The sequence below is a fragment of the Excalfactoria chinensis genome, chromosome 17 (genome assembly GCF_039878825.1).
Source record: "Excalfactoria chinensis isolate bCotChi1 chromosome 17, bCotChi1.hap2, whole genome shotgun sequence".
NCBI classification, from domain to species: Eukaryota; Metazoa; Chordata; class Aves; order Galliformes; family Phasianidae; genus Excalfactoria; species Excalfactoria chinensis.
The window spans coordinates 1,117,041-1,143,443 of NC_092841.1; the positions used below are offsets into that span (position 1 = coordinate 1,117,041).

Sequence of the window (26,403 nt, forward strand, 5' to 3'; positions counted from 1 at the left end):
AGTGAAGCTATTGCAAATATAGACACTGAAGTTATTTTTCCAACTGAAATGCATGAATACCTGGCTGCACCCAGAAAACATCCATGTAAACACACTACAGATGTGACATCTCAGTCTGGAGAGAGCACTTTTCATCACAAATATCACTTATTTCTAAATCTTACTTTTCCACGTGAATATTCACCATCAGGAGCAGGGATGTGCTGGAGCATTGCAGAAAAGTTGACAGAACAATACAATATGTAAAACAGCAAGAAAGAATAGATACTAACTAACACATAAAGACATCAGTAATGCACAAAAAACCAGTGAATGGTGCTGGTCAGGACCATGGAACATGGTGGATTGCAGCACTGCTGAGGACAGGCAGATGCGCTCCTACTGAAATGGAGGTTCCTAGACAATTCAGCAGCTTTTTATCAGCCTGGGTTTGTCATCTGGTTCCAGCTGCTCCTGCAGATGGTGAGTTATCTGCCCTGGGTGCACTGGGCTGAGCTCGGCTGATCTAAGCAGCCAGCTCGGCTCATCTTGGCTCCAGTAGAAAGCAAAAAAGGATTCTCAGATGACTCTATCAGGAGCAGAGAGAGGCGGAGCAGGGGGAGGCAGCGCAGGATGGAGGTCAGTAAGCAAATAACCACATGTGCTCTCACAGTAATGAAGTGACTCTTTCTCTCTACTCTTCCTTGATGGGAAGTGACAGCCAGGAGAATCATTACCGGAGATGCCAACTTTGGGCAGTACAACAACAGAGGGAAGATTACTGCCTTAACGTTGTGCCCGCTGTGGCTTATAAGCAAATGAGATACAAAGGAAATGAAATGAGCTGACACCTACTTAGTCTCTTCAGAGAAGAATATTTACTTGGGTTTGTCTTGACGGCAGACTCGTAGGATGGCGGGAGGTGAGAGAGGTTCTGGAAGGACCGGGAGAAGGACAGATCGTAAGGTTCGGTGGCAGAAGTAAGGATGTTGTTCATCCGTGGCTTGTCTGCAAAAAGAAAGAAGAAAAAAAAGACATGTCCAGGGCATGCATCAAAACAAGCTGAGAGGGGTGAGCTGTTCCCACAGCTCTGGATAGGGAGAAGTGCCGTAACTGAGCCATCCTCAGCAACAGCTCCTGGACAGGAACTGGCTCCAGCAGGTCAGTATAAATTGGATTATGTGGCTTCGCTTCCTTGTCCACATTGATCATGGAAAGAGGCAAACTGCTGCCTTGAAAGCCTCCAGACAGACCAGTTCTCTGTCCATGGGTCTGGTGGAGTGAGAGTCAGCTCACTTACCGTGGAGGTCTCCATCATGGTGTGGTGGACTGACCCCGCTGCATCCTGCACCATCACCTACCTTTACCCCTGCAAGCTACACTTTTCCTATCACCTTAGACATTGAAATGTGTCTGTGAGTTCATTTTAATAATCAAATTGCTCTTTCATCATGCCAGAATTCGGGTCACTGCTCCAAACCTGGAAGTTCCCATACAAAACCCAGTCCATGGCCCCAGTGTTCTGGTGGGCTCTGGGGGTGGCCATACATCACCTGCTTGCAGTGAAGCATGAAATACAGCTGTGCAGGTCACCAGAAGATGAGGCAAGGCTTGGAGGGGGTCCTGAGGCACAGAAGCAGGGCTGGCGGATGCTGCCCTCTGCTTGTCTTCACTTTGCTGGTCACTAAAGGAGCCCCTGGTCAGCTTAAAAGTCCCTCTGCGGGGATGCTAATGCTGAGGGCACTGTCAATAAGGATTAGCACTGGGCTGGGATGTTAGAAGTCAAGCCCAGGCAATCTGCAGAATTTGCCTTGTAACTGAAATCACATCCCTTTGCCACAAGCTAGATGGAAAATGGTCTTTCACCAGTTCAGCTGAGGGACAGAGGCCTGCTGAATTACAGCATTTTTGACTCCCTGGTGTTCAAGTATTAAAATAGAGATAAGAGTATTGAAAATAGAAAGGATTTCAATAGTTACGAGCAAAGCGAGAACAGGCTACAGGGTCATGGAAAGGGGCTCTGCAGGGGCTTGCATCAGCATTGGAAAGCATTAGCTGGGTCAAAAGGCCAAGGAGCTGGCCTGACAGGGATATCAGAGGGCAAAGTGTTCTGATGTAGCTGAGGAGCACCAGGATGCCTATGTTCACCCTTCCCCGTCATGCAGTCCTCCAAAGGGTACTTTTGAAGGGCAATGCAATATAAGCTCAGCACACATTCATGTGCCTTTAGACCCTCGTAGACCCCCACCCTTGTCTATGGACTGCTGCGAGTTACATCATGGCTTCTGCCCAAAACTGGAGCAAATGTGCTAGCCCTGTGCAATGTCCAAACATCTTTCAGCTCCTCTCATCTCATCAATTAAAAGAGTATTACCCAAGTAGAGTGCAGATACTGCAGCAGATATTTTCTAGACTTGATTCCCAAATGCAGCGGTTTCAGTCAGATAACCTCCTCCCCTGCTGTGTAGGTTTCACATGGAGTCCCGCTTGCACTGGAGAACAGAATATCTTCTCAGAGCACCCACATTTTGCGAACTTCCTCAACGTTCCCTGTTGCCTAAGAATGGTGCTGCAGTTCCCATGTGTGTGGGGAAGCAGAGCTGCCTCCACAACCTTCCTCCCACTGTGACTCCTGATAGATATTTTAAATCTTCTATCCTTTTTCCTTTGCATTCTTCTCAGCCAAGGAGAGGCTGACAGTCCTGTCTTCCTGCAGAAGGCTGCTCAGGGCTTCCTAAAGCCAGCATCCTCAGAGTGCTCCTCTGCAGCTCCCACAGGGCTCAGAGGGTTGGAAGAACTGATGTGGGACCTATCAGGCACTTGAATAATGACCACCATGTCAAACAAACCCCAAACTCGTTTCTTCCTGCCCTTGTTGTCACTGCCTCCCATGCACTTTTCCACACGAGGAAGCCTCCCACAGAGCATCATATCTGGACATTCTTCCTCAGTATCTGTCTGTGGGTTTTGACTGATAATAAAGGAGCAGCTTTTTCACCCCTGACCCAGCATGGGGCACCACGTCCTGTATGGGGAGCACCAAAAGGTGAGGGGTAAGGAGATGTCTCTGCCGTGACACTTATCAAGCAAATGCATGCTCTCTTCTGGGCTCAGAAGACAGCCACCTGAATGAAAAGGAAAAGCCCAGTTCTCTGCCAGAGCATCATTTTGATCCTTGTTCTGAGAAAATACAAGGCACTTTCTGACAGAATTTAGCAAAGGTGAAAATTTCCTCTTTACAATGCAACGAGCATCGTGGTTAATAAAAGCTTCTTCCCTCTTGGTTACGTATGTCTCTACACTCCTGGAATAGTTATTGCTTGGAAAAAAAGAACATAACCCCAAGTGAGCTTATAGCTAATGTATCATTTCTCTGAGAGTGTTATTTTCCTGCTGATGACTTCAACCCATGTCTAATAGACTGACTGCAGGATTAGGAAGTGCATCACATCATCAGGGAGGTGGAAACAATTGATTAGATATTATCCAGTAAACAGAGACTCTATCAGCATTGAAACGATATGCCCACTCCTACTTGTGCTTGTATGGCAAGGACCCTGGGGTAACATCTCTTTGCAAAGTTTTCAGCTAGAACCTGTATCTAATCTCCATTCTGCATGGAGGTTTGGATGAGCTGAAATAAGCCCAGTTATATGCATGGAGTGGTGTTCAGTGCTGAAGCAGGAGCATTAACTGGCTGCTTGCATGGAGAGTGTGAAATAAAGTGCCACACATTTATCCAATGGGCTTCTGCAGAATCACTGCATCTTCACACTGCTTTTTCTATCCAGCCAGTCAAGAACAGACCATCAATATTTTGGCAAATGAGAAGTCACCTTGAAATTCACTACGTATCGTTCAGCAAAATAAGGGATACCTGAAATGACCAAGATGACTTCATACGTCTTCTGTGTAATGTAGTCTGAGGGCAACACTGGAGGTGCTGGGAAGGAGAAACCTCTTCTGCAGTTTAAATTTGGAGACTAATTCAGCAGTAACTCTTTGCTTCTACACCAAATTTGAGTCACACCTTTCCTCTGTTTCCCATCTTCCTTTGTAGTGTTTCTTGGCTTCTATGGAAGGTGCTAGACCTGATTAATTAACAAGATGTAAAAAAACCCAAACCTCTCCATTTCCTTCATGGTGGCTGAGTTTGCTCCATTCCCCAGCACTGCCACTCATTCCAGTTCAGCTCTACACTCTGGGCAATGACAAACGTCCATTGGAAAACAGAGGATGTTCTACGTTCACTGCAATTGCCTTTGAAAGTCAGTGTTAGACCACGTCTGCCTCACCTCTATCCTACAGCCAGGTACCAGTTTATGCCCCTCTGACACACCATGCTTTCTGGGCACAATTTGCAAAGCTATCTGCAGAGGAGCATGGAGGAAATTAAGCTATCACAGTGCATAGCACATACTACAGAGATGGGGACATTACCCAGCAATCTCTTTTCTTCTGGTTTCTAAATTCTCCTTGCTATAGCATGGAAGCAAAGATGCCTTTTTACAACCAACGCAACATCTTAAGATTCAGAAAGCATCTCTTTGATTAATTCAGCAGGAGAGGGCTCAGCCCTGCAGCACTTCCTCTTTGCTGAGCATGGATCCACCTGCGTGGATTTCAGGGGCTGCAGCTCCTCCCTCTGCAATTGTGGATTGATTCCTCTGTGTTATGCACACACCCAATGGCTTTATGATCTATAAAGGAAGGAAAAACACTCTCTGTTGAGTGAGAGTCTTGTGCTGCTTCCAGCACTCAGTGCTGAGAAGAAGGCTCAGGGTTTTCAAAGCCGGAAGCTTATGTTGTGGAAAGCAGACCTGAAGTCCCTGCAAAGCAGGTTGTTCTTTAACAGCAGTTTCTGTCTCTAAGTGTGTTTGCACGAGTCACAGAACCTTTTGACAACAAGGAGAGGAGCAAATGATAACCAGGAGGGGAAGAAAAAAAACCAAACAACCAACAAACCAAAACAACAACAAAAAAGTGAATTTATGGCAAAGTTTTAAACAAAGCTCAAGTGGCAAAAAGGATGTGCTCCATATTTGCATATGAGCCTGCACATATGTTGTGCGAATTCCGCAACATATTTCAACAGATGCCTTTTAAAACATTCACCCGGGGAAAGCAAACAATGTCACCTAGAAGAAGCTGATACAACCAAAGCCTTCTGCTGCTCAGCTTCAGCTCGTCACAGCCTCAGCCCTCTGTCACAGCACGCGCTGCTCCCCCAGCACTGCCTTCTGCTCAGCCACTTGAAGGCTCAGATAGAAAGTCTTCTCCAGTGCTGATGCAAGCTCATACAGAGGGACACACTCCCTGAGAAAATCTGCTTCTTATCAGTTGGTGTTTGATACCTCCTGTGCCATCCTGGCAATGCCACGCTGCTACAGCAGGCAAAGAACGGCTGTGTACTTTGGAGGGGGCTGTGGGGGGTGGAACTATCTGTGTTTTCAAACATCTTTCTTTTTTTTCTCTTTTAAAACACCATTATTAATCATGTTTTACATCTCTTACAAAGAATCTCACAGAGTGTTATACATTTCCTGCTCGGCTGCTCAGGTGTAAATCAGCAGCTCCCCAGTGGGCAGCTGCCCTTGTTCGTAGGAGTTGGAGATGTGGGGTTTTAAATTCAGTAAGTGGAAAATGAAATACCTCTGCATATCAGGAAGACTTTTGGTTGAGGTCTTTTAGGCCTCACTGCAGAGTAATGAGGTGTTAAAAAAACAACGTGAACCACACCAGCACATTGCAGGATGATGCCTCTCCAATAACTGCGTGCAGCACAAATGGCACAGCTGAATCCTATCAGTATTGGCATGAAGACGCTGGACACATGTGGCCTTGTGCTTACAATGGTGCTGTCACACAGAGCAGCTTCTCAGGTTCTTCCCATAAGGAAGAGTGGAGACATGGTACTCATCTGGCTGCTGGGACATGGTGGGCCAAGCAATGGGTGTCCTAACAATCTCCATCTGCAAGCTGAGACCTCCATGCTCAGCTCCTCCATGCTCAGCCCCTCCATACCAAGGCTGTGAAAACAGTGGTTCCTTTGAGCACTGAGTATTACTTAGAATGGACTAAACAGAAAGACCAGTTGCTTCACTGTTAAATACAAAGACAGTTGTCATTGAAGCCCCTGGGAGCTCAGCACACACTAACAGAGGCTGGTTGCATCCCTTACATGTACCCGTGACCCCAGCAAACCAATATGCCCCCTGTGTGGAGGGTGTAGGACATCACTGTAGGATATTACTAGCAAAATTTTGGGTAAAGATAGGTAAATGACAATCTGAATTCACTGAAGGGCTTCAATCTGCCCTTGTATTTGTGTAGCACACCAATCCCTGTGCAATCTGATTAGCAAAATTTGTGCATAAGGTGGTTGAAGCATTGATTGCCACTGACATCTCCATTACATATGGTGACTAGAATGCATCAGAAGGTTGGCACTTTGCTGTCTGGTCTTCCCAGATCACCTAGCTCATCTCTTCTCCCACTTTCATTAAAGATCTGCTGCTCTGCAGAAAGAACGTAGTAACATCATAATGTGTCTACTTGTTCTGTAGGTTATATTCCAGAGATCTGATTATCTTCTGATTTCCTTGCATATATTACTACTGGGGATAAATCTAATTTAAACAGTCCTAAATTGTTATGAGTTTGTCAACAGTTTCTTAAACACAATAGATACAGAACTCTCAACAAATTGTTGGAGGAGATGTGACAGTACAGGGAATCATTTTCATATCCTCTGGGATTGTCCCACATTGAAGCTTCGGGTCTGATGTTAGAAAATTGATGCAAGAATTATTTTAGCAATATATCCCCCAAAGTCTTGTTACTGTGTGGGAAGGAATGCCCTGAATATCTGAAATAAGGAAGAAAGGGAGGAAGGGATGAAGGGAGGGAAGAAGGAAGAGATGAAGGGAGGGAAGAAGGAAGGAAGGAAGGAAGGAAGGAAGGAAGGAAGGAAGGAAGGAAGGAAGGAAGGAAGGAAGGAAGGAAGGAAGGAAGGAAGGAAGGAAGGAAGGAAGGAAGGAAGGAAGGAAGGAAGGAAGGAAGGAAGGAAGGAAGGAAGGAAGGAAGGAAGGAAGGAAGGAAGGAAGGAAGGAAGGAAGGAAGGAAGGAAGGAAGGAAGGAAGGAAGGAAGGAAGGAAGGAAGGAAGGAAGGAAGGAAGGAAGGAAGGAAGGAAGGAAGGAAGGAAGGAAGGAAGGAAGGGGGGATATAAAAAAGGATGCTTACATACATTCAAATTTGTTTGAAATTCATGTGGGTATGGCTACAAAAATGAATTTACCTCCACAAGAACAAACTCAGACATTATCTGTGGAAAAACACTTGACCAAATTTGAAATGTGAAGTGAAGCCATTTGTTCCTTATGTTGTACCAAGTATTTTTTGAGATGATCATCAAAGGCAACGAACTAACATAAAAAATATGATATGAACTTCCTACCAACTATATTATTTAGCAATTTCCTTGTTATTTATATGGAAATAAAAACTGTTTATACAAGGCTCTTAGTGGTTTAGCATAATTAAATATGCAGTAAATATAATGAGATTAAACTTAAGTAGCAGTAAAAAACAAAGTAATAAGCTTTACGGAAACTGAGCCTGAGCAGTCAGCATGTATTTGCTACTGCCTCAGCTCTGTACTTTAGTTTCTATTATATTATTATTATATATTTTTCATATTTTAAGATTTTTTTATAATATTTGTGTGTGTGTGCTTATTTTGTATAAAATCTGAGCAGCTAAACAAGATAAATGAACGTATCAAAAGGTGTATTTGCATTTCACCTGGAAAACTTAGTTGCACTTCTTGGAAAGAAGTATTTGAGCACTCACATTCACCTTTTACATATAAAATATCTACGTTTCCACAAACAGGTGCAGAATTCTTCATCTGGAGCTAAAACCTGCAAAATTAAAGACCCGATCCAAGGAAACCACAATCAAACTTCTGATTTTGGTGGAAGTGAGATCTGAAGAATGTGACTGAAAGCAGAATGTAGGACTGTAGGTCCTATGCTATGTAATGGGACATTCAGTGCCCTAGAAATGAATGAGGCACACAAACAGACCCCCACCGCAAGAAAATGAACAGCCTTCTTACAGAGGACACTGGAAGACATACTGCTGAACTCTGGACCTCCAACAGCCCTATGGGAATTGCTCTTGATCTTCACTTGAAATTGCCTTCTCCAGCATGTCCTGTTATCCACAACATGATAAATATGTGCCACCTCTCTGTGCACCCTCCATTCCAGCCAGGCAGCAGGAGAAGAAAGACGTTCTTCTCACCCTGTGTTGGCCTTGCTACCAGCACTAGGCTAATTAAATGATAACAGCCTGACAGAACAGATTATACACATTCTCATTATTAATGAGTAGTTCTTTCCTGTATTGGAAGCATTCAGTGTGATCACTTGGCCACAAAACCCACTGCAATGGGCATACCCTTGCATTGAGGAAATGTGTACTTCAACCCAAGGCAAATCAAACCAGAGACTCTTGGTTCTTAGCTCTGGGAACCTGATGATGAGCCTGAACATCTCACATAACTCAAGTCCAGTTTGTTTTGTTGTTTTTTTTTCTTGATCCTTGTGGTCATGATTTGACTTCATCATCTTTCAGTTTGTTTCCTTAAAGGAAAAAAAGTTCTGCCATAGTAATAAAACAGAGAGATTGGAAATGGAACGGATTGGCATTACCTGTATTCACAGAGGGCTCATCACAGTGGCATCTTGCAGGCAGCAGGACATAGGCCACCAGGTAATATCAGTTCATGGAAACGGGTCTTGGCCATCTTCTTACCGTGCCAGCTGAACAAAACTGTTTCCTAATGGGGGTACTGTGGGTTGCTTCCAAAATGTTGATTGGCAGAATGGCTGCTCTGGTGCAACAGTGCATCTGGGTCACTCCTGCATACTGGGAGATCGCTATGATTCCCCAAACCTTTGGGGATATTGATAATCTGGTGCTGTTTGCTTTGCATTTACAAAGGACTAGCTGTACGATGTGGGGAAAGGTGAGTACTGGGGGCTTGGCTGTCATCCCTCCTCAGTGAGGGGGACCCCTGAAGAGCCCTGGGCTCCACATCTACCACAGCTGGGTTGTGGAGAACCTCCTCTGCTTATTCCCACAGTTACATTACTTTGGATGGTCACTGAAATAGGAATAGGAGGAGAAAGTAAGGAATGGTAACATTGCTACGATGATGGGAGGTGGGAGGGAGATCATCAGCACAGAGCACCTGATCTTTTGTCCTTACTGGCATAATCCAGTTTGCAACATCCTGCCCTCCCCTTCATGTTAACCAGGTGAAGTGCATCCTTGCTGGGGAGGCTGTGGGGAGCTTCTCCACATGCAGGAGGGATTTTCTGTCTACTCATCCTGAAATGTCTTTCCATGTTAACAAGATTGTTCATTTAGTGGCATGTCACCTACATCCTCTGCCCTGCTTGCAGTCTGCTGGTAACTTGAGAACTGTTCTCTGTCTTTTTGCTTCAGCAGAGGGTGAACTTGGGCCATGTGTGATGCAGGGCATCTCCTGAGCCTTGCACTGGTTTCATTCCCTTCTTCTGCATGTTGCAGGTGTCCCTTTGTGGTGAGTGCAAGGCAGGCAGAGGGGCAGAGATCACAAACACAGTGCTCAAAGAGACAGCTCATGTCCACCTACAGATCTGCATAATCACACAGAAAAATGTATGCCGTGTCCTACCCGGGAAGAGAATTAAATTAGATCTGTGGCTTTGCTGAACTATCTCAGAATTTCAGCAATAAATTATGAATACTGAATGCTCTTTTGATCCCTCATTTGAGAAGTCCAAATACCCCTTTAAACTCAGCAAGCAATGGCTCATCAGCAGCAGCACGCCTATATCTTAAATGAAAGAGGCCACGACCACACAGATAACTTAGGAACAAAAGGTAACTCCTAATCATTCCTGTAGTCAGATCATCCAAGTTACTTTGTACAACCAAAATCTTCAGGCAACAGTAGTGAAGAACCAAAGGAAAAGTTTCTAACCCAAGATCATGAATATGTCCGTTTGATTTTCTCTCTCAAGCCCATGAAAAATAAAGGCATCTGTCAGGGGGAAGTTTAACTGTTTGAGCACACGATGTTAGTTTGGATTACTGAATGCAGTAGGGTTCTAGTGGTGGAACTACCTTAACACTTCTGCACACATATGCAGGTAAGCTGGGCTCACGTGGGTCTGGTGGGTTCTGGTTACCTGCCATGTTGGGAATGTGAGAAGCAAGTAGTAGGAGGCAGAGAGAAGGAAATACAATTCCAATCCTATTAGGATTCTTATCAAATACATTATTGAAAAAAAACCAAAGTCTTTTGGAAAGTGTTTAAGCCTGTCAATTCACGTTCAATAAACACTCCTATATTACCACTGGGTTCTTTAGGAGATGGACAGAAAATTATCCTTACAGCAGAAAGTAACTTGCAGGTTGAGCAATAGCCTAACCCAGCCCATAGGAAGGGGAAACGCCAAAGCCTGGCTGGAGGAGACTTCTTCAAGGGCAAATCGCTCTCCCACCATTTTTCGTAGCAAAATGTGGAAGTTCTGATAGGAGAACATACAACTTTCACAATAAATCAGTTCCAGAATATTGGTCTAGGTGAAGTTAAAAACAAACGCCAGAGCAAAAAGTGTAACAAACACATCAGTTCAGAGCTACAAGAAGGGAGAACCAATATATGTTAGGATGAGATGTCATCACTTATTGGTTCTTCAGCAAGAGGGGGGTTCCAGCCATGAGTGCTGGAGGAGTATCTCACATTTAAAGAGTAAAGGAGGAGACTGAGACAAGGCACCAGGTGAAGAGGAAAGAAAGCACAGCAAACAGGGGCGCAGTCAGAGATTGGGCTGATTGCACATAGGCAGGGAATCAATGACTGGTTCAGGTCTGGTTGGAGCCAGGAAGATGCAGGGGGTTCTGCTGGAGGTCTGTTATGGCTGCAGTGCAGGGAGGGACGTGTTGCCCACAGGTGACTGCTCATCTTGGGCTGAGGAAGTCAAAGCAAGGAAGGAGCTCAGGCGGAGGAGGAAGAAGGGCAGGGCTTCTGGCCATAGGGGAAGCGAAGGCACAACTCCAGGTTAAAATATCTCCATGGAAAGTAGGAGGACAGTGAAGGAATATCCCTGATGTACAGCCAGACTCTTGAAAGTGGCTGAAGGTTGATGTGGGGCATTCATAAGTTTACTATTTCACAAGGACAGGGCTGGAGAGAAGGGTGTCACTGAGTATGTTAAACCATATATAGAGGTAATATATGAAAATGGTGGTTTTTTGGAGCCCAGAGGGAGCAGCGTCAGAAGGAGACTTAACACATTTGAAGCTGTTTGTGTTGAAAACCAAAGCAAGGGGAGCTTTGGAGGATCTCTGGAAAGGCTGCTCTCAGAAGGACAGGATATATGGCAGAGATAGGCTACCCCAGACATCTCCTGAGGTGTCACTTCTGGGGCAGTGAGGATAGCACAGTGACAGTCCCTCTTGCTGTGGGTGTAATGACATGACAGGTGCCCTGGGTCTCATAAGTTCCTAGGGGTGGGGAAACGTCTACATTCCCACAGTAAAATAAATGGGTGGGAAAGCAAACATCAGAAATTGTTCAGTAAGGAGTATTTCTGGTTATGAAAAGTGGGCAGGGGGAGTCCTGGATCTCTTCACAGTCCTTATCTACCACACAGTCAAGAAACTCAAAGGATGCTGTGCAGTGAATCAGGGGCTTCTGTACATTATCCCAGCCATCCCCATGCAAGTATAGGTTGGATAGCATGGAGTCAGCAGTGATTCCAAACTCTGTCCACATCCTGGTCATTAATGTCAAAATCACATCAGCTTAAGAGCCCTTACTCCATGCTCAGTGTCCTTCTAGCCTATCTGAACAATGTGCACAAGCAGCACTATGAGTCGAGTGGCTCGGCCAACAAGATGGACCTTTCTTTGGTTACCATTTTTACTGCTTCATACTGTTCAATCTGACAGCACTTCGCTGATGTGGAAGTGAGAAGGGAGCAACCAGACGGGGGGAAACACAAGGATGATGATCAAAGTTATACAGTTATTGGGCCATATTTAATTGTGTGCACTAATGAAAAATATGGTCCTATGTTTAATGTTAATGGAATCCATCATTCATGCATCATTGCCACGGGAACCATTCAATTAACATTAAACATACTTGAATGCCAGTAAATGTTACTGGCTGGCAGAGGAAAGTTACAACATGTGTAATTTTGCTCTGTTTTCTCTTACCATGTGTAGGTGTCTGGGTGGCACTGTTTAGTATCAGGTGATTATAATTTTGTTCTTGGTCATCTGAAATTCACAGAACAAAAAAGATCTCTTTAAGAAACAGCTTAGCAAACCCACTGATCTGCAGATGATAATTACAGCTCACAGCATTCACAGGAAATCTCAGCATGATTAAAGAAAGGAGAAGAAAATGCTTAAGAAAGCAGAAGAGTCTGTTATACAGTTCACTTAAAATTCCAGAAGCAAGAAGAACATGATAATATGAAACTGCTCCCCTTCTGCTGAGCCTGCAAATTAGAGGAGTCTGCAGAGGTAAAAAGCATGTCCAGACAGGGACTAGTAGGCATCAGTGATACCTCCCTGGGTACCTCAGAGCCGCAGATCCATACCTTCTCCATTCAACGTGGAGTTTTCAGGACATCAGCCCCCACAACGTGGATAACACTCTCCCATTGTGAGCACAACCATCCACAACAACAACATCCCACGACTACAGGGCAGGATCAAATTAATAGCCTCATCAATGCAGGAAGAAGGACTCAATAGCTGCACCTGGGTAGAGCATTCCCTCTCTGAGAAGTGAAGATCCCACAAGACCTGATGCATTCACTGATAAATGCACCAAGCTGAAAAGGAGGAAGGAATGGTCAGTGGCAGTAGTCATGGCATGGTCAATGGTCAACAGCAGCAGTAATTAGCTACTGTCCTTTGGAGTAGAAAACACCATTCTCTTTGTCTCACTCTAACAAAAACCATTAGGCAAGTGACTGTTGATTAACTTCTGTCATCCTTAGCTTCCAGAAAACCTTCCACAACAAACCATCCCTTTAACAGACCTGTTGGCCTGGTTGGGGTACTGTATTAAAGTGTGGTGAGAAGGAAACTTACACCTCATGCCTGATGTTAAGTCTGCTACTCTGAAAAAACCTCTCACTGATATTTCACTCCTTCCCCAGGAGGTCTGTTCCATAAGATCTTGCTTTTTTTCCTTCTTCCTGTCTGCCAGGGACATGGAGAAAATACCTGATATTTCTGCAATAGTTCTTTGTGATAAAGTTGTTACTGCAGGTTCCCTTTTTTCTCAAGCTAAATGATGCAATTTCCTTCATGTTTCCCTGTAAGGTTTGCTTTATCTTTGATTGCTTTCCTTCCAGTGTCCTTCACACTCCACTGTTGATCTAGGTCCCTCCCAAGTACACATCCTGGGCCATATTTCTGGGTTCAGGGCAAGCTTGTGATCCTTTAGGATTCCTTACTGCTTTTCAAACAGGCTGCTACTTGTTCATTTGTTCAGTGTACAAAAGGCTTTTTGGTATTCCTGTTTCAGTCCAATACGTAGCATTTTTCTCCATTTAATCAATTTATTTTCAGTCTATTTCTTCAATTTGTAAAGAATATTTTAAATTCTAATTCCATTCTCTAATGGACTCACGGTCATCCAAGCTTCACACCATCTGCAAATTTAATAAGGAAATCTCTTTTCCACCATGAACAAAAAGACTGAATGTGGAACCACATCCGTTCATCTCTCTGCTATTTACTCACCTTTTGTGGTTAGTCAGCCAGCATGGCATCTACCTCATAGACGTTCATTAGGACCATGTTTTTCACATTAGTCTCACATTACTTTTCCAGAAACTACTGAAAAACTAGCAAAAGTCGTGATCCCTGACGCAACCCTGGCAACAGAACATGGTAAATAATAACAGTAATTAAAAGATATCTCGACATGATTTGTTTCTGAGAAATCCACATTGGCTGCTATTTTATTCCTGTTGGAAACTCGTTTTCCGACACAATCCGCTCAATGCCTGCGCACACTTTTAAGACTTACATCAGAGGTTATTTATTTAGATTTCAGCCAACAGTGAAGCTTAGCTTACATCTAGAATACAGGCACTTGTTAAATAAACAACCAAAGGTCAGAAAGGTTGTTAGACTGGGTACCAATACACAAAGAACAAATCTTGACACGAGGGTGGGTTCACATAGGCACCAGGGTGCCCTCCTCTCAGCTCCACCAGGGCAGAACTTCCCTTTTGATCTTCCACTGCTCACTGCTTTTATCAAGCAAAACAAACCTGCAGTCTTACTTCCATGCTTTTATTTCAGTCTCTGTTCCTCTCAGCTGTGTCAGTGCCCACTAATGTGAAAAATCCTTAATATCTCTGGAATCCTCCTAACAATCTGGAGGGTCCGTCAGACGTTTAGGATCACCTGGGAGACTTCTTGCCCAGTATTCAGCAAGCACAGCACAGAGTTCCATTCCTACACTAGGTTTTAATGTGTTCTGGAGTTCAGTGATATGATAGATATATATTTCTAGTGATATGATTTTAAAAGGCTTTATGTGATGGTAATTCTGACAAACACTTAAAAGAAATAACTGCAGTAATTTTAGTCTTTCTTACCAGAAACACAATATACTTTAGTTCTCAACTGAATTATTTCTGTCTTCAGCAAACATTCAATTTTTCAAACTTTTTGGCCAGAGTAAGAAAATAATTTATTATTAGAAAACTCCTCCAAAGGAAGGTATTTCTAGCTTGTGAGGCTTGTCAATCAGCAACCTGACTATTGTCTTAAAAAATCTAAGCACTTTGTGCTTCTGAAAAAACTATGGAGATAAGGTCTGGGCTGTTATCTAGAGACTTCAATCATAATCATAGAATCACAGAATGGTCTGGGTTGAAAAGGACCCTAATGCTCATCCAGTTCCAACCCCCTGCTGTGTGCAGGGTCACCAACCAGCAGACCAGGCTGCCCAGAGCCACATCCAGCTTGGCCTTGAATGCCTGCAGGGTTGGGGCATCCACAGCCTCCTTGGGCAGATAATCAGTTCATGACACTCTCAGGCAGAAATGTATTTTGGGTATTAACTATCTGAGTGGTGTGTAGTCATTACAGCCAGCAGCTGGGGTGCTGAGACAGTCAGATACACAACTCTTACAGCTTGTTTTCTGTCACTGAGTTCTCCGAATCACAGGACTGCAAAGCTGGAGGCACCTCCAGAGGTCATCCAGCCCAACTCCTTTCTCAAAGCTGGATCATGTTGCCCAACTTTGGACTTAAATACGTCCAAGGATGGAGACTTCTTCCAGTGTTCAACCACCCTCACAGTAAGAAAGCTTTTCCTTAAGTTTAATCAACACTTCCTGCTTTTCGGTTCATTATTGTTGCCTCTTGTACTATAACCAGGCAACACTGAAAAATGCCTGTCTGTCTTTATTTCCCCCATCAGCTATTGACATATTGATTAGATCTCTCTGAGCCTTACCTTCTCCAGACTGAACAGTTGAGCTCTCTCAGTCTCTTCCCACATAACAAATGTTTCAGTCTCTCTAGCATCTTTGTGGTCCTGCTCTGGGGCCTCTCTAGAATAACTCTCTCTCTTGTACTGGGGAACCTAGTACTAAGCCCAGCACTCACCACACATCTAAGTAGAGGGGCAGGATCTTTCAACGTCATTGAGCACGACTGAATTTCTACGCAGCCATTTATCTCCCAAAAGGTTTAGAAAGGGAGATACTTCCCCAGGAGGTCTCCATACTTCCATCTGCTAATGGTAGTAGCCAATGGTATCTATAGTAGTGGTAGTAGTATAGTAGTATAGTAGTGGTATCTATGCTAGTTCCTGTGGGTTTCAGCCAGGTGTTGTAGGGTTGCAGTCATGCAGGGTAGCTGAGGAAAGCAAGGGCTTCCAGCTTGGCTATAGCAGAGCCAATTTTCAAATCAAGTTGCTGAAAACCCAAAGATGCAGATTCTTTGTTCTCTTTGCAGCTCACACATTACAGGAGCCAACAGATGAAAGGTTACACGGTGCTGATGGAGATGCTTGTGGGTGTGAAATGTAAGTACGTAAAGCAGTAGCTGACAAAACCTTAGCACATTAACCATTTCAGAAGGGAAACAAACATTTTCTGTCTTCTCTAGGCATGGAGTGTTTGAGCAGTGACTTGGTCTGGCAACCTCACTCCCAGAGCAAGTTGTGTCTTCACTGAGGGCAGTGATCATAACAACATGAATAGGAACGACAGCCTTGTGATGCAACTTTCCATTTCACCCCAAATCTCATCGTTTTCCTTATTTTTATTTTTATTTTTTGCCTTTCCTTCCCTTTCCTTCATTTCTTTTTCTTCAAAAATCCCAGGTGATTTCAGGTTGCAGCTTAAGAAATGATTTCCAAAATAGAACCCTGAATTATTGGCATTTTCACATGGCTGAGCTAATCAGGCATCTGAATGCAGTGCTGGTCCGCATGTACAACTTCTGTAGCCTATTGTAAACAGTTTCTAAGCAATAAAATGCTTTAAAATGATGGGTGAGCCTTCCTACACCTCTCCAGGCTTAACAAGATAATGCTGTTAATTGTGAAGTGCCAGCTAGGCAGAAGCACAGCTATTGTACAGACAAGGATCTGAGTTCAAAGCTATTTACTAGGAAACTGCATTAGAGAAATAAAGAATTCATAGAGCTCTGAATTGTCCGACCACAATGCAGAATTTCTGAGCACAGCTGGAGTAGTTATCAGATACAACAACCAGCAGAAAGAAAGCTGCATTCTGTGGGGAGAAAGAAACCTGTGCTCTCACGCAGGGATGTTAAGGGTTTCATGTCTCTTTGCAAAGGAAGGGGGATTCGTGTGGTTAGGACAGAGTGAAATGCTGCATCCCATCAGGTTGTGCCTGTGGTCTACATGTGAAATCCTCCAACTGCTGCTCTGGGAAGTGCAACCCACATGGGGATGGGGGTTAACTTATAGCAGGAGAAGGGAAGGTGAGGTTGGAGGGGTGGGATGCTGGGTCTATATGGGAGTGGGGGCTATGTGAGGGGTGGCACAGGACAAAATGAGGGCTGGAAATGCTGAGTCCCTCTGAGAGGGGGAGGAGATGGAGCATTTAGGGGGAGGAAGAAATCTGCTGCTACTGGCAAATGTGAGGGGACAAGGGCCTGTCTCGATAGCTGTGCTGCTCAAGTGGTACTTGTGCAGCAGTTGTAAAATCATAGTATAACTTGGGTTGGAAGGGACCTGTAAGCTGTAAGCTCCCCCAGTCCACCCCCTGCCTTGGGCAGGTTGCTCCCCAGAAGGTCAGGCTGCCCAGGGCTCCATCCAGCCTGGCCTTGGGCACCTCCAAGGATGGGCCATCCACCAGACAGTTTATCAGTCTGTCTGAGCTCCCCAAAAGCTCTAATGTTTCTGTGTAGGATTTACCTCTAAGAACCTACATTAACAGACCTCCCCTTTTCTTCAGTGTCCCCAGCCAGTGTTTCCCTGGAGGGGAGGGATCACTCATTTAATAATCCCTCAGATTTCACTGAAAGTGCACGAGCATTTTTGAAAAGGCTTAGTCTGGCATCCAGTGATTGATTCTATGAAACACAAACAATTTTTCTGCTGTGGATAATAAAACACGAGGCTGTAGTTTTCCCAACGAATGTGCATAGTGTTTTATGGTCCTGCTACTGCAACTCTGAGCAACTTCGGTGTCTAGACATGAACTCTTTCTGATGCCTCTGGGCAATGGGCATTGTAAGTGCTTGGTGCAAATCAGGTGGGCATCCCTGGTGGGAAGTGAAATCAGAGCACCTGGGCCAGCTTTGGGGTGGAATGGATGGAAATCATTCATCTCTTCTTCTCTGAGGTGGCTCTCTCCATCTGCTGAGGTATCACTGCAGGGATCTCCCCGTGGTCAGGGGACACAGAATGAACTCTAAGTATTCACTGAAGAGTTCCCTTTGCCCTTCTTATTCAGGAGATCCTCTGAAGTAAGGATCTTCTTTGTGTCAGAACTTAATCTTTCCTTGGGTACTTTGTTTTACCTTACTCTAGGGTGCATTTTTTTTTAAGTATCATGGATTTTGTATGTGTTTATTGTTAATAAAAACTAGATTTATTGTGATCTACAGTGGAAAAAATAGCAAGTGTCAGAATATGGAAAGAAAACGCTGTATTTTCCAGCCTGTCTTCCCTAATAAAAACTGCAAAGGAAAGCTATTTTTAATATATGCCAGCTATAGTGCAGATATATGATGGTTCTGAAAGTCATGCAATATTTTGTGTTAGTTTTGCAGTATTTATTAAAGCACTGGGAACTGTTCTACCACCTTTACTTGACAGGACAAAAGAAATGGGCTCAACAGGAGCTATTCCCCCAGGAAATACACTTTCTGCCTTCTGCCCCTCTGGTCTTTTCAGCAACATCAGCATTTGCCTACCTTCAACCTTTTCTTTTTTTTCCAGCTGAGATTTTCAGCAAAAGAAAGAGCAGCAAGCAGTTTATTTTTCAGATGACAAGATAACTGTTTGGTGTCTGCATTAATGAAATGAAAATCCCCTTCAAGCCTAATCTTCCAGAGTACTTAAATACTACAAAAGACTTCAGGAACTGAGCTGAGATTCAGATCCCCAAGGCAAGGAAAGAAGTGAACCAAGAGGTGATGATAAGAATGTAAATACCTGTGGGGTGAAGCTACCAGTTTGCCACCTGCCTGTCCCCACTGGGCATGGTCTTATTACAACTTGTGGTCTGGAGGAAAGCCTTTGAGCCAATGTTCTTTAACCGATGCTATGCCAGTAGGGTAAGGCAAATCTGAGCTGGGCACCTGGGAGAAGAAAGGAGGCATTAACTCTTTAGTCCTGATAGATCAGACAGGGATGGAGTCAGAGAACATCTCCCAGCACTGGGGACCATCACATTGAATTGGGGAGGCTGAGCCCATAGTCCCTTCCCAAGGGAGGCTTCCCAGCCAGCCAGGACTCTGTGGTGCCTTAGCAAGGTGCTGAGCATATGAATGCTAAGCCTAATAATCATTAAATCCCAGCTGTCTTTCACATTCCTTAGCCAATAACTAATTACTTGGTACCTTTATGCTATGGTTATCCAGCTGGCAGAGTGTTCTGCACCTGGCTGACAACCCCCAAACAAACCGACACCCAAAAAAGGGACTGTAACAAGGGATTCACAAGTCAAAAACCAAAAATAAGCTAAGAATAAAGGCAGAAAGTCCGTCACTGAAGGGGCTGGAGATGCCAGATTAAAGGCGACCCCCAAATCCTTAATTTGATATTCATTATGTCAGGTTTTTGTTCCACCGTTCCAGCCTATTTTTCAACTGTAATCCTGTGACTCATTCATTGAACAGGATGCTCGGGGAATAAGGCAGCTATTCAAGAGTTATTTTAATCCTCATTAAGCAGTGAATGGCCCTGTTCTTTAATATCCCACACCATCCATATACTGCACTGATTACAGAACTGTTATTTTCCATGCAGGCTTTCCTCTAGCACTCATCTGAACCTCACAAACAGCTTCCAGGCTCCCACTGAAGGTAGGGTGGGCTGTGGTTAAGCTGAGCCAGTGAGCAATTGTACCTGAGTCTGCAAGGTTTTATTACTTGGAGGAATTGCCATGGAACAGGCAGGTCAGATTGTGCAGATTACGCTGGGGATTTTGTAATAGGATTTAGCAAGCATCTATCAGATGCTAATTAATCATACTGCTTTTGTGGGGAAGGTAAGGCAGGTGCAATCATTTCTGGTTTACAGGTGAGGAGAGTGGGGAAGGCAGTTGGAAGCACTTCCATGTGGCCATGCAGCAGCACAGGGAGGATGGGAAGCTGGGAATGCACCCCCCCTCCCAGGCACAGCCCCAGGCTGGAAACACACCATGCAAGTTGTAGCTGGAGCAGCTCACAGGTGCTCAGCACTACTGAATATCATGATGCAGGTGTTGGAGCCTTAGGCAACAAGAAAGCAAAGTACCGTTGCAAGGTTCTGATTAACTGACTCGACTTCCTCCAGGCCACAGGGCAGACTCACTCCAGCAGAGCCCACCATCCCCTCCTGCACCCTTCTTGCCCCAGGCAGCATCGCTCAGGGCACCAGCAGCCATCGGCTGCTCCATTTAGCTGCCTTAGCGAGGTCAGCACTACCTGGCAGAGACTAACAGCCAGAGCTGCCCTGTCCTAGCAGTGCTCAGTGCAGGTATTTCATTTGGAAAAATGAAGACTGTATGAACTAAGGCTTCACAGGAAACCTTGACTCTGACATCAGCTACTTGCTGACCTTTTGGCTTTGCACCTTCAATGGACGTCTTTCTAAACTTCAATTTACTGCCCAGGTGCACACAGAAGTAATGCATATAAGCACAGGTCTTCCCAGATGGATCTTATTTTGGTTAATATGATGGCATTACAGCTTCAGTTCTTTCTGTCTGAATTTCTGCAGATGCTTATAGAATCATAGAGCGGCTTGGGTTGGATGTGACCTTTAAGATCACCTCGTTCCAACCCCCTGCTATAGGCAGGGACACCTCCCACTAGCCCAGGTTGCTCACAGCCCCATCCAGCCTGGCCTTGAGTGCTTGAGCACCAGAATGAATGGTACGATATCAAGGCAGAGGCAAGTGTGCAGCTGCAGATGGAAAATGATCAGGTGCAATGGGCTTTGAAGTTGACCAGTCCGACTGCTTCAGAAAATGTATGGGACTCATTGGGCTGCCCAAGAACACAACAAAAGCTAGAACAAAAAGCCTTGAAAAGGATATTTCCCAATCTTGGCAACAATGATATTTAAAAAGAGCAACGCTATAGGGAAGATGGAGGTTATTCTGAGATCCTGATGTATTTAGAAAGCAATAGAAACAATGATACCCCCAAATGGGAAAGTGTGAACTTACTGTTGAGCCAGAGTTTCAGATCTCTCTGTAGCATTTCACACTTTATTTGCTCTGATTTTCTTTCATTTTTGTACAGCTGGGGCTGCCTTTTCTTGCATGTTCCAGCATAGATCAGGAGAATGAAGCAGTGAAATGAATAGAAGAAATCCAGAGAAAGAGAACAGGGAGCATCTTTCTGGGACAGAAAACTGCATGGCTGGAGGCAAATCCTCTTGGACTAACTTAGCTGGTGTTGGCAATCAGCGCCTGGGATCTCCTCTGTGTTTGAGAACTTCCCACCATCCCTCTGAACGCAAAGTAATTAGATAAATACGGACTGGGATTCTCAGAAATCAAGCAGCTGAGCAGGCTGCATGACTAACGTTCGGCAGCGATGCACAAACAGCATCTGGGGGAGCAGTCCTGGATGCTAACCTTTGGAAATACGCAGATCACAGTGAAAACATATGGTCAGAATAGAACAAAATGTGTCCTTTAAAGGGCATTTCTGAAGATGAAGTTGATTTTAGAAGATATAAATAGTGTGAGACTCTAAAGCAGGATTAGTTAAATTCAGTCCTATGTGGAGTACAGCCAGATACTGCACATTCAGAGTGGAGAGATAATGATGCTAATGCCTTCGGAAGAAACACGTGGTTGTTTTTAACCCCATGGCAGGAAAGAGAAGGAAAGGGAACACAAAGTCCTCCCCTTGTTTATCCCTCGCTCATCAGGTATCAAGAGAAACAAAAAGTAAAGTGAAATCCCTGCAGGAAGGGATGTCCATTTGCCAATGGGGCAGGAGCAGGGAGCTGAGCCTCAGGGAACAGCCCAAAGGAGCCTGGAGGTCCCATCCTCCTCTCTACAGAGAAAATACAGAGGATTGAGCAGAAAGCAAAACTCAAGGCCAACTTACTTATTACACTCCAGGCACAAAAAGAACCTTATATGAATTTTCGTGCAACTAAATGGGGTTCCCTCAGAATGTGTGCAGGATCATAGGGTGTCCTGGGTTGAAAAGGCCCACAGTGCTCCTCTAGTTTAAACCCCCTTCTATGTGCAGGGTCACTAACCAGCAGACCAGGCTGCCCAGAGCCACATCCAGCCTGGCCTTCAATGCCTCCAGGGATGGGGCATCCAATGTTTGACGTGGTTCACTCACACAATGTCCAGCAGTTTGGTGTTTGGGCTAGAAAAACAGAAAGCCCAAGAGATGGCCTGACACATCCTAGTGCTCTAACTCCCTTGGTTAGGCAGAAGAGCAAAGACCAGTTTGGGGTTATCTCACAGGATAGGGAGGGTGAGGAGCAGAGGAGCGCAGGTCTGCGGCACCAGGAGGCTGTTGGAGCTTAGTGGCACCTGTGGGGGCTGTGAAATTCTCAACACACCTAACTGATGTACCATAACACTCATGGAATGCAAGGAAAAGGAACTTCCAGTCCCAGAAGCAAAAATCTACTGCACATGGAATTGTCTCCTGACTGTCCAGGCACAGCTGGGACAAGAATTAATTCAATTCTGTTACATGGAGAAAACTTACACACTGGAATTTTATCTGTGCAGACCTACAGATCCTGATGCAGTCTAACACTGATCATATTCTTTAAGCATGCAAGTGAAGTCACGAGCACTAATGAAGCGCTTAAAACGAACCATACACAGAAGTGCTTTACTGGGGCAAAAAGAGTGGCACTGTATTAAAGAGGAACTAAAAGCTCTATTTAAATCCATCCCTAAACCTAGCAGCAGTTAAGCAGGTGGTTAACTTTAAGCATCTGTTTAAGTCTAACTGAAGCCACATTAAGCGGTGGCTTTCAAAATAGAACTCCCATAGTAATATCTATCTGTGCCAGCATCAGAATCGCACTTTTTGCTGTTAATTACCTGCTCTATTCTTGCCGTCTTTCCATTCCACCTGATCAGATGTGGGAGAAAGCAACGTGTGCTCTCTGAAATAGCTGAGGACAGCTGCATTAACTCTGACCGCCAGCAATGCTGCGTTCCCCCCACGAGCACAGACCTTTGGCTGTGTTATGCACGCCTCTTATTTTAACTTCATAAAAATAACTGTTTAATTAAATAGCCCTTTTCCATATGTTCTCATTAGAAATGTTCTGCTTGGCCAACTCAAAACCAGCTGAAGTGATGATTAAGTACTAATTATTTAATTTTTTTTTTAAATTATTATTTTTGGTGTATTTGTAAGACGCGGGGAGATGTAGATGTAGGGAAAATTGGAGGATTAATGTTAAAGGAAAAAGAAATAGTCATGTAAAATGAGAAGATCTGGATGTGCTTTGAGGAACTTGCCTTCTCCTTTGTGGGAAGGAGATATCACAATGCACAGCGTGGCCGACGTTGATCTCAAAGGATGTTGAGTCCACACGGTGCAGGAAACCTGCCTGGATTCCAGTGCACCAAACGTGGAACCAGCCTGGCACCTCAAAAGCTCTTTAAATAATGCATTCATCTCTATTGACAGTACGTTACAACAGGATCATAGAAATGCTCAGGTAGGAAAAGACCTTTAAGTTCATCAAGTCCAACTACAGACTGACCATACTGCATACAGCCCTCCTCACAGAGTCATGGAATTGCTCAGCAATGTTCACTGTGTATTCAGCTTTGATCAAGTAGGTTTCCTGTCTGGAAATCCTATGATTACCACTAAAGGAATAGTTTTAAACCCATTGTTAATGATACAATGAAACCATTAGTGTGCTTTTCCACTTCATTTTTGGGGTATCCCGGTATCTCTTTCCATAGAAAATGAGCATCACCTGACACAAAAACTCTTTTATTTTTGGACTATCCCAGTTTTAGCAGAAGTGTGGTGTTTTATCACAAGGCCTTAAAGATCCCCAGGCCCTTGAATCATTTCATTAGGTAGGAATGTCATCTATCCTTTTCATTAAAGAGAGCTCCCTGTCTCCTCATTTGTTAGTGCAGAGGCGGCAGCAGCAAACTGCACCTCCAAGGCCCTGAAGGCAAAAAGATAAACAAAAGAACTCAACATTTATTTATTTTGAGCCTGCTTTTTAATCCAACCATCAGGTTTGTTTTCAGATCTCATTTGAGGTTTCAGGAGCGGAGTCAACTCCTTGAAAGGACAGATAGCAGCAGGACAAGGGGAAATGGTTTTAAGTTGAAGGAAGGAAGATTTAGGTTGGATATCAGAGGGAAGTTCTTTGCTATGGGAGTGGTGAGGTGCTGGAACAGCTGCCCAGACAGGCTGTGGATGCCCCGTCCACCCATGGAGATGTTCAAGGCTGGGTTGGATGGAGTTCGGGGCAGCCTGGGCTGATATTCAATGTGGAGGTTGGTGGCAGGGGGTTTGGAACTTCATGATCATGGAGGTCCCTTCCAACCTAAGCCATTCTGTGATTCTATGGTTTCTTTAACACATGTGGTTGTAATACTGGAGCTTCCTCAATAACTTATTCAGTATTTCCTACACTGAAACCTGGCAATGTGGCCAGGCATAGTATACATAGCTCTCTCCTGTAGGTAAAGCAATTTCTATCAATTTACTCACTCACTGCCTTCCATGGGAATACTTACACTAGCAAATTTGAAGCTCAGCTATGCTTGTTGGAACACAGTTTTATTGCTGCTTTATTTTATATCTGTACTATGCTCACCAAAGCCAAGTTCTGTAGTCATATCAACTGGATGTGAGTGCACTAAAAAGATGGTCTTGCTCCTCCATCAGCGCTCCCCCATGTACTTCTGCATCTGCTGTTCCTGTGCATAGATGTGTCACGTTAGTGTATAGAGGATCTTGCAGGAAATCCTCTACACTTTTCATGACCTGTGTGGTCATATTTCAATTAAAAAAAAAAAGATATTTGTCCAAGCTAGATTGTTTTTTTTTTAAGCTTCCCAACCCCATTCTCTGAAAGAACTGCAAAATCTTTTAGTTCCAAAGCTGCTCAAGGACTACGCTGTAGCTGGAGGAAATGTGAGCTCAGCTGGACCAAGGCATTTCAGATAAATTAGCACAGCCTGACTGCAGCCTTCTGAATGTGGCAAGCAGTCCTGCCTGCAGCCCTTGGGTAAAGCAACCCTGAGACGTGGGATGCCAAGTAACTAATTACACTGCTTGTTGTGAGGGCTGTCCTTGTAAAGGGTGGGCAGCAAAGGTGTGAGAAAGAAGTCAAAGAAAATGGGAGGAGAGCTGGAACTACAATTGAAGTCAAGCAAGGGGTGCTGGGATAGCAGGACTGGGAAAGCCCTGCTCTGTGGTTGCAAAAGCACGATGGCCACATTGCCTTCATCCTCTCCATAGCACTCACCTAAGAAATGAGCATGCTGTCAGTTAAGGGATGAATGTAAGTGAAAGCACACCAGGTCAGAGTGATGTGGGGCAGACTGGAGTGATGTTTCTGTCCTGATCTGTCTCCCCTGTGTTGGTCTGGGTTCCTTTCACAGTCTGCAGAAGCATCTCAGATGCATCTGAGATCTAAAGAAGGTTACCAAGTCAAACTATAGACATGCAGACATCTCTCTTTTCCCCTGTTAAATCCAAAAAGCCTGGAATATTTGGGCAGAAATGCAGAATCAGCATCCTTTCAGGGAATGGGCTGCCCTAAGGATGAGCCAACATCTGGTCCAGGCCTTCCCAAGCTGTGGGTCACCCTGAGCTCTCTGTAGACTGAGCAGCCCCACATCTGTGCCCCCCAGCCACTGCCTGTCCTGCACTGAGGGGCACTGTGGATGATGGTGTCAGATCATACATCCCTCTAATTATTTTATTAGCTATTTTATATCTTGTATCATTAATTACTATTAATTAATGGAAAGGGCCTCGGATTCTTGTTGATAATATTAATCTCTTTCTAAGAAAAAACTCATTTAATTTTTGGCTTCAAAACTTGGCTTGGGTAAATACATTTAAAGATAATACATAGATTTATCTCTTTACATGCTAATGAGTGTCTCTTGTTGCCTGACAAGCAATAGGGGAGGAGCCAATACAAGATCAAGTGGATCGGATCTGGCTGCGAATGCATTTGGGCTGGAAATGAGAAGAACCTGAACCAGCCACAGCATGAGGCCCTGAAACTCAGTGGGTGAGAGGAAAAAAAGGAGAAAAGTGATGGTGCCTTTAAAGTGAGAGAAGGCAGGAAGGAAAGAGCCCAAGTGGCTCAGCACAGATGGGTGCCTCAGGGGTGGCATCCCCCTGGTGCACATGGTGAGTGCCAGCACTACTCTGTGCTGCTTGCAGGATGCTGGCTGAGAGGAAACTTTCCCATGTGCTGGCCTTGGGATTTTTCCTATTTCTTCTCCCTTGGATATTTAGCATTCTGCAAGTGAAGCAATGAATCGTGATTCATTAGCTCCTGACCAGAATGCAAAGGCTGGGCCTGGCAGTAATAAAAGCAGGTGATGAAAGCACCATGCTTTTACTGAGACGCTCCCTGCCATGCCATAGTGGTGCAGTACCGCACTGCCTCCCAGCACTGTGCAGCTCCACACTGTGCA

At 44.5% G+C, this 26,403-nt stretch overlaps 1 protein-coding gene across 4 annotated transcripts in view; it reads right to left on the reverse strand.

The window, feature by feature from the left end:
• SHISA6 (shisa family member 6) overlaps positions 1-26,403 on the reverse strand; it is a 205,694-nt gene that overhangs the window by 12,628 nt on the left and 166,663 nt on the right. The window contains exons 4-5 of one of the 4 annotated variants that reach the window (XM_072351827.1): positions 12,263-12,325; positions 862-987 (exon numbers count right to left, since the gene is read on the reverse strand). In XM_072351827.1, the coding sequence (XP_072207928.1) occupies positions 862-987; positions 12,263-12,325 (189 nt within the window). Of the gene's footprint in view, positions 1-834; positions 988-12,262; positions 12,326-26,403 lie in introns of all 4 variants that reach the window. The other 3 variants (XM_072351826.1, XM_072351829.1, XM_072351828.1) reach the window with 3 other exon arrangements.